Here is a 15,820-nt window from a genome sequence, read left to right as displayed (position 1 = left end):
CAGAAATCAAGATTCCTTTTCATTCATTATAAGCAGCAAGATGAAAAAAATACTTCAAGATCTTTTCAAGGATTTTGATATGTTTAATATTAATAAACTCAGTACTGATTTAGTTTTCTGATAGATTGTGGAATAACTTCCTACACAATTCACTTAGAGCAATGCCGCATATGATGCCTCAAATATAATATAGAAGTCTTATAAATATCTGTGTAATTAATTAGCAACAATTGCCTAAAAAAAAGGAAAAACACTTGATATTAGCCATTCTTAAAGTAAGATTAAATACCAGTCATTCCATTTTTAAATATCCTTTAACATAGTATATCACATAGCAAGGAGCTTCAGGTAAAATAGGTGTTGATGGGTAATTGAAGACATTAAAAAAAAAAGTTCTCACAAAACTGATGAACTTCTGGAGCATTTGTAATTCTGAGAGGAATCACTCAAGCTGCAACTTGTAGGAAAAACCTCATGAAGTTTCACAGTAGTTTCTTTTTCCCATCTCAAAGAAATAAATCCTGAAAATACTCATCAAATTCTTCTTCCCTATTTATAAAGAAAGAATATATATATTGATTAGAATAAGTAATTGTAGGAGACACATTACATGTGATAAATAAAGATACTTTAACTCCATATGCTGGCTGATTCTTTTCTCTGTCTACATATTTCCATGATTTAGCATCAAATGATTCTTGGTTTCTAGAATAAGCATACCTATACTCACACTGATTAAAATGAAAACATTTCACACTGGCACAGTCCCAAAATGAATCATCTAAGATTTTGCTTTGAAGCACTTTATGAAATGCCACTGCTTATCTACTTTTTTTAAATTTTAGTTTACTTTCATTAATTCTTATTTCAAAGTAGAATGTGTTCAAGAAATGAGTTAAAAAACAAAACAAAACAAAACAAGAAGCCTTCCATTATTAAGGAAAAAATATAAGCCTTACTCTTAGGATTGTGGGGAAATCTGCTTGGGTTACAGCAATTTATTATTCTGAAAATAGGACATTTTATTTACTTTTAGCTATGCATTTTTAGATTATATCAAAAATGAAAACTAAACTTCTAAAATGGTAAATTAGAACATGATATATCAAAATACTATGACAAGTGAAAACAGCTAACGGAATGTCAGTGACAGGAGCCAGCATGGGACAGTGGAAACAGCACAGGCTTTGTATGTCTAACTGTCACTTTCTAGCTATTACAGCAAGTTAGTTTCCTACTTCATTTGTAATGTACATGCACTCACACAGCTGTAAAGGTTCATGAATATACGTTGTTTTCTTCTGGAAACAGGGACTCAAGATAGGTAATTAAAAATTAGACTGCTAGGGCTGGGCCTAGTGGTAGAGTGCTTGCCTAGCATGCACAAAGACCCAGGTTTGATTCCTTGGTACCACATACATAAAAAAAGCCAGAAGTGGCACTGTGGCTCAAGTGGTAGAGCGCTAGCCTGGAGAAAGTCCAAGGACAATGTTCAGGCCTTGAGTTCAAGCCCCAGGACTGGTAAAAAAAAATAAAAAATAAATAAAATATGAGACTACTAATCTCTTATAGGTCAGATGTTCACAATAGGACTCAGTTATTTAGATTTTAAATATGTAAGAATGGATAAAGCTGTCACAGCTGTATTCAAATATGAGGAAAAAATAACAGAATAAAATAGAATCAAGGAAAAAATTATCTGTTTGGTATTCCCCATAGCATGACAGAAAAATGCACTGAGATTTTAAAACTGTCAAAAGAAGACCTATGTGTGAAACTGGTGGAGCAGTTTTATGGATTGGTATGCCTAATACAGAGGTTTGTATTATGAAAGCCTTTGTTTATAGGATTTACTCTGTGTGTTTGTATGTTGTTGAGGCTCAAACCCAGGGCTCTGCTCATAATAAGCAACTGCTCTACCACCATGCCCCACCTTCAGCCCCCATATACTTTTATTACGTATACAAGTCCGTTAAGTGGATGACCTCTTTGGTCATTCTCAATTATAAAATCTGTTCAAGGATAGGTGCTGTACACCTGTATAAATCTCCAGGGGCTCACAGTATCATGGGACACACTGACTTAAAAGCTAGTAAACAGCTCTCTCTGAGGAATTCAAGGAAGGTCCAGAGGGCCATCTATGCAAGTGAGCTGATGAAAGCTTCATTCACCGTGAGGAAGCTGTGCACATTGGCTCTTCATGGCCACATGTCTGGTACTAAGCTCTCATCTTACTGGGTAGTCTTTGGCATCAAATAGACATAAATACATTAAATTTTCTCATTATTTTAAAAAAATAGCTTCAGCTTCTTAACTGACTAAAAGGGACTGCCTAGGCATTACTGTCAGAACTTACTGTGATTTTTCATCTGTCTCTGGTAATGGGCCTCTCCACAACTCAGATTCTGAAGCACCCTCTTCCTCATCAGTATGTCCTGTTCATTTCAAAGAATAAAAATACATTTTGAACACATTTGAACTCACCAGTTAATTTAGCATGCTTAATTTAATGCACAGTTCCAGAAACAATACTTTTTTTTTTCTCCCAGTCCTGGGCCTTGATCTCAGGGCCTGGGCACTGTCCTTGGATACCTTTTGCTCACTGAGCCACAGGGTCACTTCCAGCTTTTTCTGTGTATGTGGCTCTGAGGAATCAAACCCAGGGCTTCATGAATGCTAGGTGAGGACGCTATCACTAGGCCATGCTCCCGGCCCAGAAACAATTTTTTTTTACATATATAATTCAGTGGTGTTAAATGCATTCTCAATGTTGTGCCACTATCAATATTCTCAAAACTTTTCCATCAGTCCAAATAGAAACTTTAGAAACTCAGTCTTCCCTTCCCTTCCCCTGCCCCCTTCCCTCTTTCCCTCCCTTCGTTCTTTCTTTTTTTTTTTTTTAATTGTCAGGATAATATATAGAGGGGTTACAGTTACATTTGTCAGGTAGTAGGTGCATTACTTCTTCCACATTGATACTCCTCATGTTTTCGTCTCCATTTCCCTCCCCCCTACCACCTCCCAATCATCTTGTTTCCCCCCTTCCCTTTCCTATTTCAAATAAACAAATAAACGTATATAGAATACACCAAGTAACAAAGTCGGATACAATAACAATAGGAGATTAACCACAAGGGCAAAAAAAAGAGAAGAGAAATAAGATAGGAGGACATTAAGAACAACAATCACACAAGATAAAGCTCTTGCGAAGCAATAATTTTTCAAAAATAAATCAGCAATATGGGAAATTCCAGTCTTAGCAAAAAAGCCAAGAATTTAATGTCTCATGAAAATTTTCTGTTAAGTTGTAAGAGTAAAAGCAATTGATTTATTTCTTCTTTTCTTGGTCCTACAAAAGCCATGCACATTAAGATCCCCGAAAAGTGTTTGTTTGTTTATTTATTTATTTTTGTGGGTCATGGGGCTTCTGAACTCTGGGCTTGGGTGTTGTCCCTGAGCTCTTCAGCTCAAGGCTACTGCCCTACCCTTGGAGCCATAGCCCCACTTCCCTTTTTCTAGTGATTAATTGGAGATAAGAGTCTCTATTTTAAGACTACTGCAAGACCATTTCTCTTTAAACCAGCTGTGGTGGCTCACACTTGTAATTCTAGATACTTGAGAGAAAAAGAAGTTGTGAGACTCCATCTCAACCAATGACTGAATGCAGTGACACACTTATTACCCCAGCTTGTACAGAGGAAACACAATGGCTGGGTGTATGCCCATTACCTCCACCATCATAAGCACAAATAGGAAGACCACAGCCAAGTCTGTGATTTGTGAGGTTCTATGAGCATAAAGCTCTGTGAGGCTAATCTGGGCATAAAAGTCCAAAAGATTCCATCTAAAAGTAATGACTTGGCGCCGGGAGTTTGGCCTAGTGGTAGAATGCTTACCTAGCATGCACAAAGGCCCAGGTTCAATTCCTTGGTACCACATACATAGAAAAAAGCCAGAAGTGGTGCTGAGGCTCAAGTGGTAGAGCTCTAGTCTTGAAAAAGTCCAAGGACAGTGCTCAGGCCCTGAGCTCAAGCCCAGGACTGGCAAAATAAATAAATAAATAATGACTGGACACATAACCATGTGCATGTTATGCCAGCTTTAGGGAATCACAGTGGCTGGGTACAGTGGTGTGTACCTGTTACATCCAGCCATACAAATAAACACAAGTAAAAGAATTAAAGCAGGGCCGGGAGTTTGGCCTAGCAGTAGAGTGCTCACCTAGCATGCACAGAAACCTGGGTTCGATTCGGGGCTACCACATACACAGCAAAAACTGGAAGCAAAAAAAAAAAAGAATGAAAGCATAGGCTAGTGTGGGCATAAAGTGAGACCGTATCTCCACAAGAGCTCAAGCAGCTGGGTGCTGGTAGCTCACACCTGTAAACCTAGCTGCTGAAGAGACTGAGATTCAGAGAATGATGATTCAAATCCAGCTTAGGCAGAAAAGTCTTAGAATATGTCCAAATAACCAGCAAAAAGGCTGGGCTTAGAGGCATGGCTCAAATGGTAGAACATCAGCCATCAGCAAACAGAAGGTCCTCCATTCAAGTTCTAGTAGTAGTAAAAGAAGGAGAATGGAAGGTAAGAAAGAGAAAGGAAAAAGAAAGGAGAGGAGGGGAAAAGAAGAACCAAGGCAAGAAGGCTTGACTCAAATGGTAAAGTGTTTGCCTTGCATATGCAGAGCTGGGAGTTCAGTCCCTATTTAAAAAGAATGCACATTATCAGTCTGATATTGGCTATTCTAGTGATGGCTATATTTTAACAGAAACCTCCTCTCCAGGATTAATTTTATAATTGTTTGTATGAAGATTATTAGGTAACATCATCATTCCTACCCTTCTGTTTTCGTTAAAATTGGTGCCACAACAGATTCAGTAAGGAGCAAAGTTCAGGCACACACATTGATTCAAGGATCAAAGTCCAGCAGGTAAAAGGCAGTACCACCATGACAAATCAATGCAGTTTTGTTTTTGTGCTATGCTGAACATTTTGCACAGACCAAATTGGAGCAAAAGTAGCAATTTAGTATTAACTCTTATAGAATGATTTCTTGTAATATAATTGTTTTTGATTTAGTTTTTTTTCAGTCATACAAAAATCATAAGCTTTTTGTAGAGAGCATATTTGCATAAGAATCAGTATGTCAAGAACTAAGCCACTATCCAAGACCAGCCAGTTATGGAAAAATATTTGTTACAAATTTTTGAAACTAATGTTGACTATGTAAATGAGAAGAAAAGTATGTCAGTAAATAGACTTGTTTCCCAACATGATGCAGAGTGAAAATTCTGTAACCTTTGTCAGGAAAAGCTAGCAATATGCATATGCAGCAGTTTAAAAGCCCATATCCTATTGTCTGTGATGCTACTTTGAAAAGAGTTTGAATAAATAATCACCTCACATATATACATATAGAGACATAGCCATTCAACTATATCAAAAACACACAGCCAGGCTGAGGATGTGGTTCAGTTGTAGGCTGCATTCGATTCTACAACAAACAAAACAACCTACCCCATCAATCAGGGATTAAAGATTGGTTAAATAAACACTATATAACTGTCTAAAAACCCTAACTCTACGCATGTATTAAATAAAATAGAGTAATGGAACCTTCTGAAATTGTTTAAGAAGGGGGAGGAGGTATGAAAGAGTGATGGATGGGATTTGACTCGTTATGTTGTATATATGGATGGACATGCCACAGTGGACACCTCCTTGTATATATGCTACTAAGCATATCTAACAACAGGGGCTAGGAGTAGAGGAAGACCCAGGTTCGATTCCTTGGTATTACATACATAGAAAAAGCTGGAAGTGGTGCTGTGCCTCAAGTGGTAGAGCACTAGTCTTGAGGAAAGCCCAAGGACAGTGTTCAGGTCCTGAGTTCAAGCCCAGGACTGGCAAAAAAAAAAAGTTTAAGTTACAGAAAATATGCACTGGATAAGCAAACTAATATTAAAAAGGTATTATATATGTGCAAATAAATTATATAAATATATATTAAAGAATGCATATATATAATGTGCTATATTTTTATATAGTACTTATATACTGTATATAACAATATATTTTATATCATCTATATTATATACTATGTTATATTTTATATATTATATATATAAATAGGTTTGCAAGAGCAAACCAGCTCTAACTAGTGAATATATTGCCTGTGAGCTTTGAATACTTTTACTTTCAACTTTAAAGATTTTCATATTACTTGTACTTTATACGATAAGCATATATTGCCTTCAAAATTAGTAGAGAATTAAATACTTTTGGGGCTGGGAGTGTGGCCTAGTGGTAGAGTGCTTGCCTAGCATACAGGAAGCACTGGGTTCGATTCCTCAGTACCACATACACACAAAAAGCTGAAAATGGTGTTGTGGCTCAAGTGGGAGAGCACTAACCTTGAGAGAGCTCAATGATGGTGTCCAGGCCTTGAGTTCAAGCCCTTACTTTGTTTTGGGTGGTATAAGGGAATAAACTCAGGGCTACCAATTGAGTCATTCCTCCAGCTCTTTTTACATTATTGTACTGATTATTCTTAGGATAAGATCTTACTTTATGCCCAGAGAGCATGGCACTACTTGTTCCCTGCTCCCTTCCAAGACATTTCCCACATCAGCTTCCCTATACCCATTTTCTGATCTAGACAATTTACTAATTTTACTAAAAAAAAAAAAAAACAAACAGATAAATTTAAACATAATACAACTCCCTAGCTTTTAAAGTGGATACTTGTCCAGAACAACAGTATATGTCTAAAATAGTCTGAGTCCCTAAGAGTGAGAGTTAATACAATTTACTGCTATGACAGCTATAACCTGCCAAAGGTGGAACGGATGTTGCTAAGGAAGAAACAATAAGGAAGTGGTCAATACAAAATGCTATCATCGAGAGTCACTGTTACATCTTACAGAAACTATTGGTAAGGGTGGGGGATCAGATCTTAAGTCACTGACTTTGGCTAGAAGTGGAACAGCTATATCCAAAGAATGTACATTGCATTGCCACATGTCCAGCAAGTTGCTATCTACAGTGTGCTTTGAACACACTACCTTCTGAGGCATAGTTTTCCTTCTATTCCTTTTCTCACAGTTGTAAGTAACAAGTTTTTCCTATGATTGAGGGGAGAAAAAAACTATTTTCAGGCAGTTTTTATCTATAAGATCTAGTTTTGCATACCCAAGTCATTAACATTTAGTTTCCACATCCATGCCCTTGCCTCTTCTCATCCCAACTCTTTTCTCCAGGCTATGCATCTGCAGCCCCACCAATGTTCTCCCTATGACACATAATGTTCTCTTAACACCTTGGCTGTTCAGTCCTTGACCTGTTTGATCTTCAATATCCCCTTTAGAATGTGAGGCCTGTAAACAACCACGTACAATTTTTACAGGATGCTCTAAATTGTGAACACAGGCCTAAGATCTTGGCTTTTTTATGAATATTACATGATAATTAAAAACTATCTCTGATCTTCTCTTCCTCCTGAGTAGCAAGAATTATAGGCATGAGTCACTGTGCCCAGCTAAATAACTTTTTTCTTAAGGCTTAACACCCACTCATTACATTTTTTTTTCTGTTTAGCTTATATTTCTGTCTCTCTTCCATCACATTTTATAATGTGAGCTTAAAATGTGTCCATTGCATTACTGACAATTTTAATGTTCTCTATACTGAAAAGAAATGTAGAAACTTTTAATTGGAGAATAAACATTTTTGGTCCTCTGTTAATTCTTCTCATGTAGTACAAAAACAGAATAATTCACATCAGAGAAAATACAATTCATAAAAAATCTAAACTGGAAGTACTCTATGTTACTACTAAATAAAGGCTTGACACTTACTCTTTACAGAATCTTCTGATTCCTTTGAGGAAGAATGTCCTGGAAAAAAAACCAACATTAACAATGTTTTCTGAAGTACCACATCAGACTTGCATAACAAACGTGGGCACAACTACAGTTCAGTTCTTCTTGTTTGGTTCCCCCTCATGCCCTCATGTTTTCTAATCTCTCAGGTTCCTTAAATTATCTCCCCAAATAAAATGATATGTTCTTTTAGGCAGCGATTTATCCTACATTCTCATACAGCCTAGAATAGCTAGCATTCAATTTTAAAAGTGAGTGTGTGCAAAAAAAAAGTGAGTGTATGTGTGTGTGTGTGCATGTGTATCAACCTAATTTTGCTTTAAAAAATCTCAAACCCATAGTTTGTTTAAAAAAAATAACTTCTTTAACTTGAGATTTTCAACAACTGAAAGTAGTAAGTAGTTTACACATAAAGATTCCCTTATCACAATATATTTCCAAAGTCATGTCATAGGAGGACTGTTTTCAATTGTCAAGGTTGAGGGAAATAAAATAAGAAATGCACTTAACATATATTAATGCATCTTTTAAAAAAATCCCACCAGTATACTGAGCTTCCTGTTTGTACTAAAATTGTATATGGTCTATGAATGATGATATAAATATCCAAAGGACACTTACTAGAAAAATGTTTCCTCACTCCTGTATTGCACTTTGTAGTTTTAAAAGCAAAACTACAGAATATTTTTCAATCATGATTCCAGGAATGTCTCTGAGGTACCTTTCAACTCTGAGAAATTGGTTGAATTCACTGCGTACCTTGTGTGTAGATGAAACACTGTGTTAGGAATTATAGCTGATGAATTATACAAGCCACATGTCCCTTCTTTCACAGAAAATAAATCATTTCAAAAGAAAATTTCTAAAGCATGGTTCTTAAAGAAGAACTATAGGGTGCTACTAGAATATGTAACCAGTATCTAATTTTGTTTGCAAGAGTGAGTGAAGAACTTTTCCAAGGAGCTGAGCTACACTGCAACCTGAAGGATGAAGTGGCTTTGGGAAAAGGGCAATGATAATACGTGGAAGCTAGATCTAAAATACAACTGGACATGATAACTTATATACAGGATTCTAAGCATTCATATACTAACAGACTAAAGGAGGAGGAACCCAATAGGTTAACTCCTTTGAATGTGTAAAGTATTATTTATTGAAACAAATTCTAGGAAATGTGTTCTTTTTGTTTTTCCTTTTGGAATATTTTTGTCTCCTTTGCAAGGAGCACAAAAAGAAAAAAGATGAATAAATGCAGTCATAGTATTTACTACATACTGTGTGGAAAATGAATGATGTAATTTGTGGGCAGGGAAAGGAGGGGTAAACTGGAGAAAAGCAAAGAAAGGGGTGTCATTATGCAAAAAGAATTGTAGTCATTATCTGACTTATGAAATTGTAAACCTCTGTACAACACTTCAACTTTGTTTTTGCCAGTCCTGGGCTTGAGCTCAGGCCTGAGCACTGTCCGTGGGCTTTCTCAAGGCTAGAGCTCTACCACTTGAGCCTCAGCACCACTTCCAGCTTGTGGTACTGAGGAATCGAACCGGGTCTTCATGCATGCTAGGCAAGCACTCTACCATTAGGCCAAACTCCCTCCCCTATTTGTTTTTATTTTTTAAGGGCAATGATGAGGAACAAAAATTTGAACTTTCTACCAAGACAGTCGACCTAAGTAGGATCTTCTTCCCTTATCTAACAAAGCAAACTCACTCATTTTTCTGTTTTTCCCCTCTTTCTCTCCTCTCTCTTCTCTCTTTCTTTCTTTCCTCTCATTCGCTCTCCTCCTTCGGCCCTCCCTCTTCATTTGTTCAGCCATCAAACATCCAGCTTAGAATTCATCTAGTGACCTCTATTTAGCATTTTCTTTTCTTTTTTTTTTCTTTTGGCTAGTCTGGAAGCTTGAACTCAGGGCCTGGGCACTGTCTTTGAGCTTTCTCAAGGTTGAAGCTCTATCACTGAGCCAAAGTAGCACCACTTCCAGCTTTTTCCTATGTATGTGGTACCAAGGAATTGAACCCAGGTTTTGGGGCATGCTAGGCAAACACTCTTACCATTAGGCCAAACTTCTGGTCCTATTTAACATTTTCTATGGTGCCAACATGAAACTACATGAGTAGATGCTATTATACGGGAACACTCAAGAGATATTCAGGTAAGAATCCTGGGGGTTCTTACCCTAAAGATAAGGCTAAGAAGGAATTGTTGGTAAAAAGTGAATGAAAGGCCAGAAAGACAGGAATAAAAACAAGATAGTAAGTTCATTTGAAGAGGGGCAACAGACTAAATGCATAGTGATGTTATTAATTACTATCCAAGTTTAGGCTAATTTAAGGTGATATGGTTATTAAAGGAGAGACTAAGTCTTCTTTAATGTAGAAAATGCAATGATAAATAGGGTATCATAGTTAGGACATGAATATGTAAATTCAACAAAAGCATTAAAAGCATAAAAAGGAATTCTACATCAAAAGCTAACTTTCCATTTAAAAAAGAGAATAACTCCTTTTCACTATCTACTAATTTGGTGATAATATATACTTGAATACTTTAATTCCATTGATATAATGAATGTATGTGAAAAGAAAAAAAACATGTTAATAATGCAACTTCACAGACCAGTAGTTTGGCATACTGCAGAGTGCTTGCTTACCATGCACAAAGCCCTGGGTTTGATTCCTTGGTATGGCATATACAGAAAAAGCTGGAAGTGGTGCTGTGGTTCAAGTGGTAGAGCTCTAGCTTTGAGAAAGCCCAAGGATAATGCTCAGGCCCTGAGTTCTAGCCCTAGGACCAGCCCCCACAAAAATGCAACTTCACTAATGATCTTCATAGTTAGAGGAAGAGAGCCCTCTCTTGTTCAAACACTATATTAACACTGAGTTGAATTCAATTCAACCTAGCATTCTGATTTATTCCAAGTCTAAAACAATTACTCTATTTTGTTATGGGCTGAAAAAATGAGTTACTAGTAGTTATGTGATTTAGCCAAGTGAATTAGGTTGCTGGGTAGTATATAAACTGCTTAATGAATACCTCATTTCAATTTCTGTATAATGTTAGAAGGTAGGGACTGTTATAATGATCATTTTAAATATGAGGAAAGAGGCTTAGAAACCTTAAGAACTGCTAAGGAAATGTAGACAGTTGAAAGACAGATTCGAATTTGATATATATATATATATATATATATTTTTTTTTTTTTTGGCCAGTCCTGGGCCTTGAACTCAGGGCCTGAGCACTGTCCTTGGACTTTCTCAAGGCTAGAACTCTACCACTTGAGCCACAGCACCACTTCCAGCTTTTTTCTATGTATGTGGTACCAAGAAATCGAACCCGGGTCTTCGTGCATGCTAGGCAAGCACTCTACCTCTAGGCCACACGCCAGGCTTCTTGAATTTGATATTTTTGAGTATCTGCTATGCACATGCTAGGTTCTAAGTGCATAGATATATTTCAATCTCTCACTTCAAAAGCTTATAAATGAGTGGGAAAATTATACAGATCATTATAATAAACATCACAGTACTATAAATCTTACAATGTTATAAACTATAAAATGCTTATAGTGGGCCAGGAGTTTGGCCCAGTGGTTAAAGTGCTTGCCTAGCATGCATGAAGACCCGGGTTCGATTCCTCGGTACCACATACATAGAAAAAAGCCGGAAGTGGTGCTGAGGCTCAAGTGGTAGAGCTCTAGCCCTGAGAAAGTCCAAGGACAGTGCTCAGGCCCTGAGCTCAAGCCCAGGGCTGGTAAAAAAAAAAATGCTTATAGTGCTTAAAGTGTTTTCACACATATTTGATTCTATATATATGTCTTTGCAGGGAGGTATTAACATTACCCTCAATAAACACAAGAAAAATAAGCTACAGAAACTGAGTATTCTGGAATTTCAGTCTAAACAATAAAGCAAGAAAAATAAATAAAAGGGATAAAAGGAGAAAGGAAGAAGTCATATTATCCATGTATACACATGAAATGATTCTATACTTAAAAGACTCTAAAGATTCCCACAAAAAACTCTTAGATCTAATAAGCAGTTTCCACAACTTAACAGGATATAAAATCATCAAATATATAAACAACAAACACTGCTGAGAATGCACGAAAACCTCATACACTGTTGGCAGAAATAAACTAGTGCAACCACTATGGTAATCATTATGAAAGTTCCAGAAAAAACTAAAAACAGACCTACCTGATTACACCACACTGTACTTGGTGATATATCATAAAGGAAAGTAAATCAATGTACAAGAAAGATACCTGCATACCTTTGTTTCTATAGCTCTGGTCTCAATAGCCTAACTATGAAGTAAAATAAGATGTCTAAAAACTGATAAATAAACAAAGTATGTCTCTGTATGTCTCTATCTGTCTCTCTCTCTCTCACACACACACACACCACACACACACACACACACACACACACACACACAAATACAGCACAATGGCACTATCAAATGCTATCTGAAAAGAAGAGGAAGAGAAAGAAGAGGTGTGGGAACATGATAGAGAAGGTGGTTTAAGAAAAATGCCCTGTGTGCATGTATGGAAACATTACAGTGAAACCTTTTCACATGTATACTAATTCAAAAATAAGACAATAGCTTTTTTAAAAAAAAATTCAGTGTTTCTTACTTGAGGTTTAAATATTGGATAAAGCCAGGAATCAAATCTCAATTCATAATATTATATAACATTATAGTATAGCACTAACAAAATAATGTAATATTACACCTGCCAAAAATGAACCAGACCAACCCTGTTCTTCAAATTCCTGCAAGTCACTATAAATTCATACTTAAATTCTCAACCCATTTCCATTCAACTATTAAAAAGCACTTCGGGAGCCACGAGGAGTTTGGTAGAATGCTTGCCTAGCATGCACCAAGACCCAGGTTCTACTTCTTGGTACCACATACATAGAAAAGTGCTGCTGAGGCTCAAGTACTAGAGCTGTAGCCTTGAGAAAGTCCAAAGACAGTGCTCAGGCCGAGTCTCAAGCCCAGAACTGGCAAAAAAAAAAAAAAAAAAAAAAAGCACTTCATATTCAGAAATATAAATGGCTACTATATGTTAATTTCCTTTTACCTTTGTCCTTTTTCTTGGTGGTATCTTCTATAGGAGATGATCCGGACTTTTTATGTACATATTCTTCACAATCTTTTTTAGCCTTTCTTTTTTTTGACTTGATTTCTTTTCTCCTTTATGTTAATAATACAAAATCAAAGTTAATTTTTTAAATGGCCTTTCAAAAATAAACACCAGTGAACAAAACAAAAATCACATTGAGAACTTATTTTAAAATATAATGTACACAAAGAACCTTAAGTATGTAAATATTTTAGGAGGCTATATTAAGACAATTCTGTAAGATAAGGAAGCCTAAACATTTAGACAAATTATTTCTTTTCATACTTTATTAACTCACCTAAGAAAATTTCAAAACTAATCTCATTTCCTTTTACATAACATATCTAAAAACACACTGAAAAATCACAAGAAGCAAACTGCTATAACAGTAGTATACCACTAATAGAATTTTTTTCTTAAGAATAAAGGAATATCAAAGAATTAAACTTTTTCTTATATAAAACTTGAGGCTTTTGTATTTTTCATTATTCATAAGCTTTATAGATTAGAATGATGATGCAAAAAGAAAAAAAAGAAGAAAGGAATAATGTCGGGTGCAAGTGGCTTATGCCTATAATCCTAGCTATCTAGGAGGCTAAGATGTGAGGACTCAAGTTCAAAATTAACCCAGGTAAGAATCTCCAATTAACCAACAAAAAAGCCAGAAGTGAAGCTGAGACTCAAGTGCTAGAGCACTGGCCTTGAGCAAAAATGCACAGGGACAGCACCCATGTCCTGAGTTCAAATCCCAGAACTGGCATACACGTGCATTCGCGCGCGGGCTCGCACGTGCACACACGCACACACACAAAAGGCATAAGGAATATAATGAAGATATAATGGAATGTAGATGGAAGCAGTTTATTCTGAACTCCTATGTCAACTTTAGACAATGTATAGTTTTATTACTGTGGCTTTATCTGGTCTAGGCTGGGTTTATAAACTGGTCAGTACTATGCAGCAAGTAATTAAGTTTAACTGCTTAAGAAAAGAAATACTACGTAGGAAAAGGTGATAATACCAATTCTAAGACTTACAAAGAAAGACAAAAGAAATGAGATTGAAAACTTTAAAAGAATTTCCAGATACTATTTTCAGCAGTGACTATGTTTGCTCTTTCAGAATCCCTTCAATTTAGAAATAAAGCTCAAAAGTAAGGGTCATAAATATCTCTAGCTCCTTTGGGTATCATTTGTTGACAAAGGGAAATAATTAGGCTATCCAAGTAATCTAAAGATCTGTTACTTGTAAGAATTAATAATTTAGTATTTACTTTTTTTGGTCAGTCATGGGCCTTGAAATCTGGGCCTGAGCGCTGTCCCTGAGCTCTTTAGTTCAAGGCTAGCACTCTACCACTTGAGCCATAGTGCCACTTCCAGTTTTCTGGTGTTTAGCTGGAGATAAGTGTCTCACAAACTTTAGTGCCCCAGATGGCTTTGAACCACAATCCTCAAATCTCAGCCTCCTGAGTAGCTAGGATTACAGGCGTGAGCCACCAGCATCTGGCCTAGTATTTACTTTTAATAGTACTGGACAAATGTGCTCAATAAAATTAATATGCCAGCCTGCCAGTCACTGGTGGCTCACGCCTAAATATCCTAACTATGCAAGAAGCTGAGATCTAAGGAACCCTAGTTTGAAACCAGCCCAGTAAAGTTCATGAGACCCTTTCTCTCCAATTAACTACTAAAAAGCTTCAAGTGGAGCTGTAGCTCAAGTGGTGAATGGTAGCCCTGAGTAAAAAAGGTTAGGGAGGGGCCAGGAGTTTGGCCTAGTGATAGAGTGCTTGCTAGCATGCATGAAAACCGGGGTTCGATTCCATGGTACCACACACATTAAAAAAAAAATGCCGGAAGTGGTGCTCAGGCTCAAGCAGTAGAGCTCTAGCCTTGCGAAAGTCCAGTGTTCAGGCCCTGAGCTCAAGCCCAGGATTGGCAAAAAAAAAAGAAAAAGAAAAAAGAAAAAAAAAGTTTAGGGAGAGTGTCCAGGCCCTGAGTTCAAGTCCTAGGATAAAAAAATAATATATTGATAGACATACATATATATATATATATATATATATATATATTCTTTTTTGTAAGTCTTGGAGCTTGAACTCAGGGCCTGAGCACTATCCTTGGACTTTCTCAAGGCTGGAGCTCCACCATTTGAGCCTCAGCACCACTTCCAGCTTTTTCTGTGTATGTGGTACCAAGGAATTGAATCTGGGTCTTCATGTATGATAGATAAGCACCCTATCACTAGGCCAAACTCCTGGCCCAATGGATATATTTTTTATCAAACTGTTATTCAGAACATGAAATTTGATTTCTATATGGGCAAGTTTCACTGATTTTGTACAAATATCATCAATGGCCAGGATTAAACCTGGTTTATAATATGCCACACACTGTACCAAGTACTTTACATGCATTTCACCACTTCCCAGGCAGATCTGTGCATGCATGTGAATACATACACACACACACACACACACACAATTGCTTAGCTAGAATAGAACACCGTGGACTTCCAATTCCCTGTGTTTTGTGGTCATATAATGCCCAATTTTCTGTGCTACCAACCAATCTAATCATCAACTCCCATGTCTACATCTAGACACTCAGTGGAGGTAAATTAATATGGTGGGATAACTAACACTAACATTGTTTTCATTACCAATTATAAAATAATGAGTTTCACAATGCCATTATTCTATTTATACTAAAAATAACACTTAAAAGACAAAATTACCTGTGATGAAAATTTAACTTAAAGGAACATTCTTGGCATAATCCTAAAACAATATAAAAACAAAAGATAATGA

At 36.6% G+C, this 15,820-nt stretch overlaps 1 protein-coding gene across 3 annotated transcripts in view; it reads right to left on the bottom strand.

The window, feature by feature from the left end:
* Positions 1 to 62: 62 nt before the first annotated feature.
* Positions 63 to 15,820, bottom strand: part of LOC150054056 (protein FRA10AC1 homolog) — a 28,950-nt gene continuing 13,192 nt past the window's right edge. For 2 of the 3 annotated variants that reach the window (XM_090346234.1, XM_090346233.1), the window contains 5 exons: positions 15,748 to 15,790; positions 12,973 to 13,085; positions 7,857 to 7,895; positions 2,357 to 2,435; positions 63 to 549 (listed from right to left, as the gene is read on the bottom strand). In XM_090346234.1, the coding sequence (XP_090202360.1) occupies positions 507 to 549; positions 2,357 to 2,435; positions 7,857 to 7,895; positions 12,973 to 13,085; positions 15,748 to 15,790 (317 nt within the window). In that variant the 3' untranslated portion in view covers positions 63 to 506. The remainder of the gene's footprint in view (positions 550 to 2,356; positions 2,436 to 7,856; positions 7,896 to 12,972; positions 13,086 to 15,747; positions 15,791 to 15,820) is intronic. The other variant, XM_090346235.1, reaches the window with a different exon arrangement.

The sequence above is a fragment of the Megascapheus bottae genome, chromosome 15 (genome assembly GCF_031878675.1).
Source record: "Megascapheus bottae isolate mThoBot1 chromosome 15, mThoBot2.hap1, whole genome shotgun sequence".
NCBI classification, from domain to species: Eukaryota; Metazoa; Chordata; class Mammalia; order Rodentia; family Geomyidae; genus Megascapheus; species Megascapheus bottae.
Note: the sequence above shows the minus strand (reverse complement) of the source record. Positions and strands in the feature narration are given on the sequence as shown.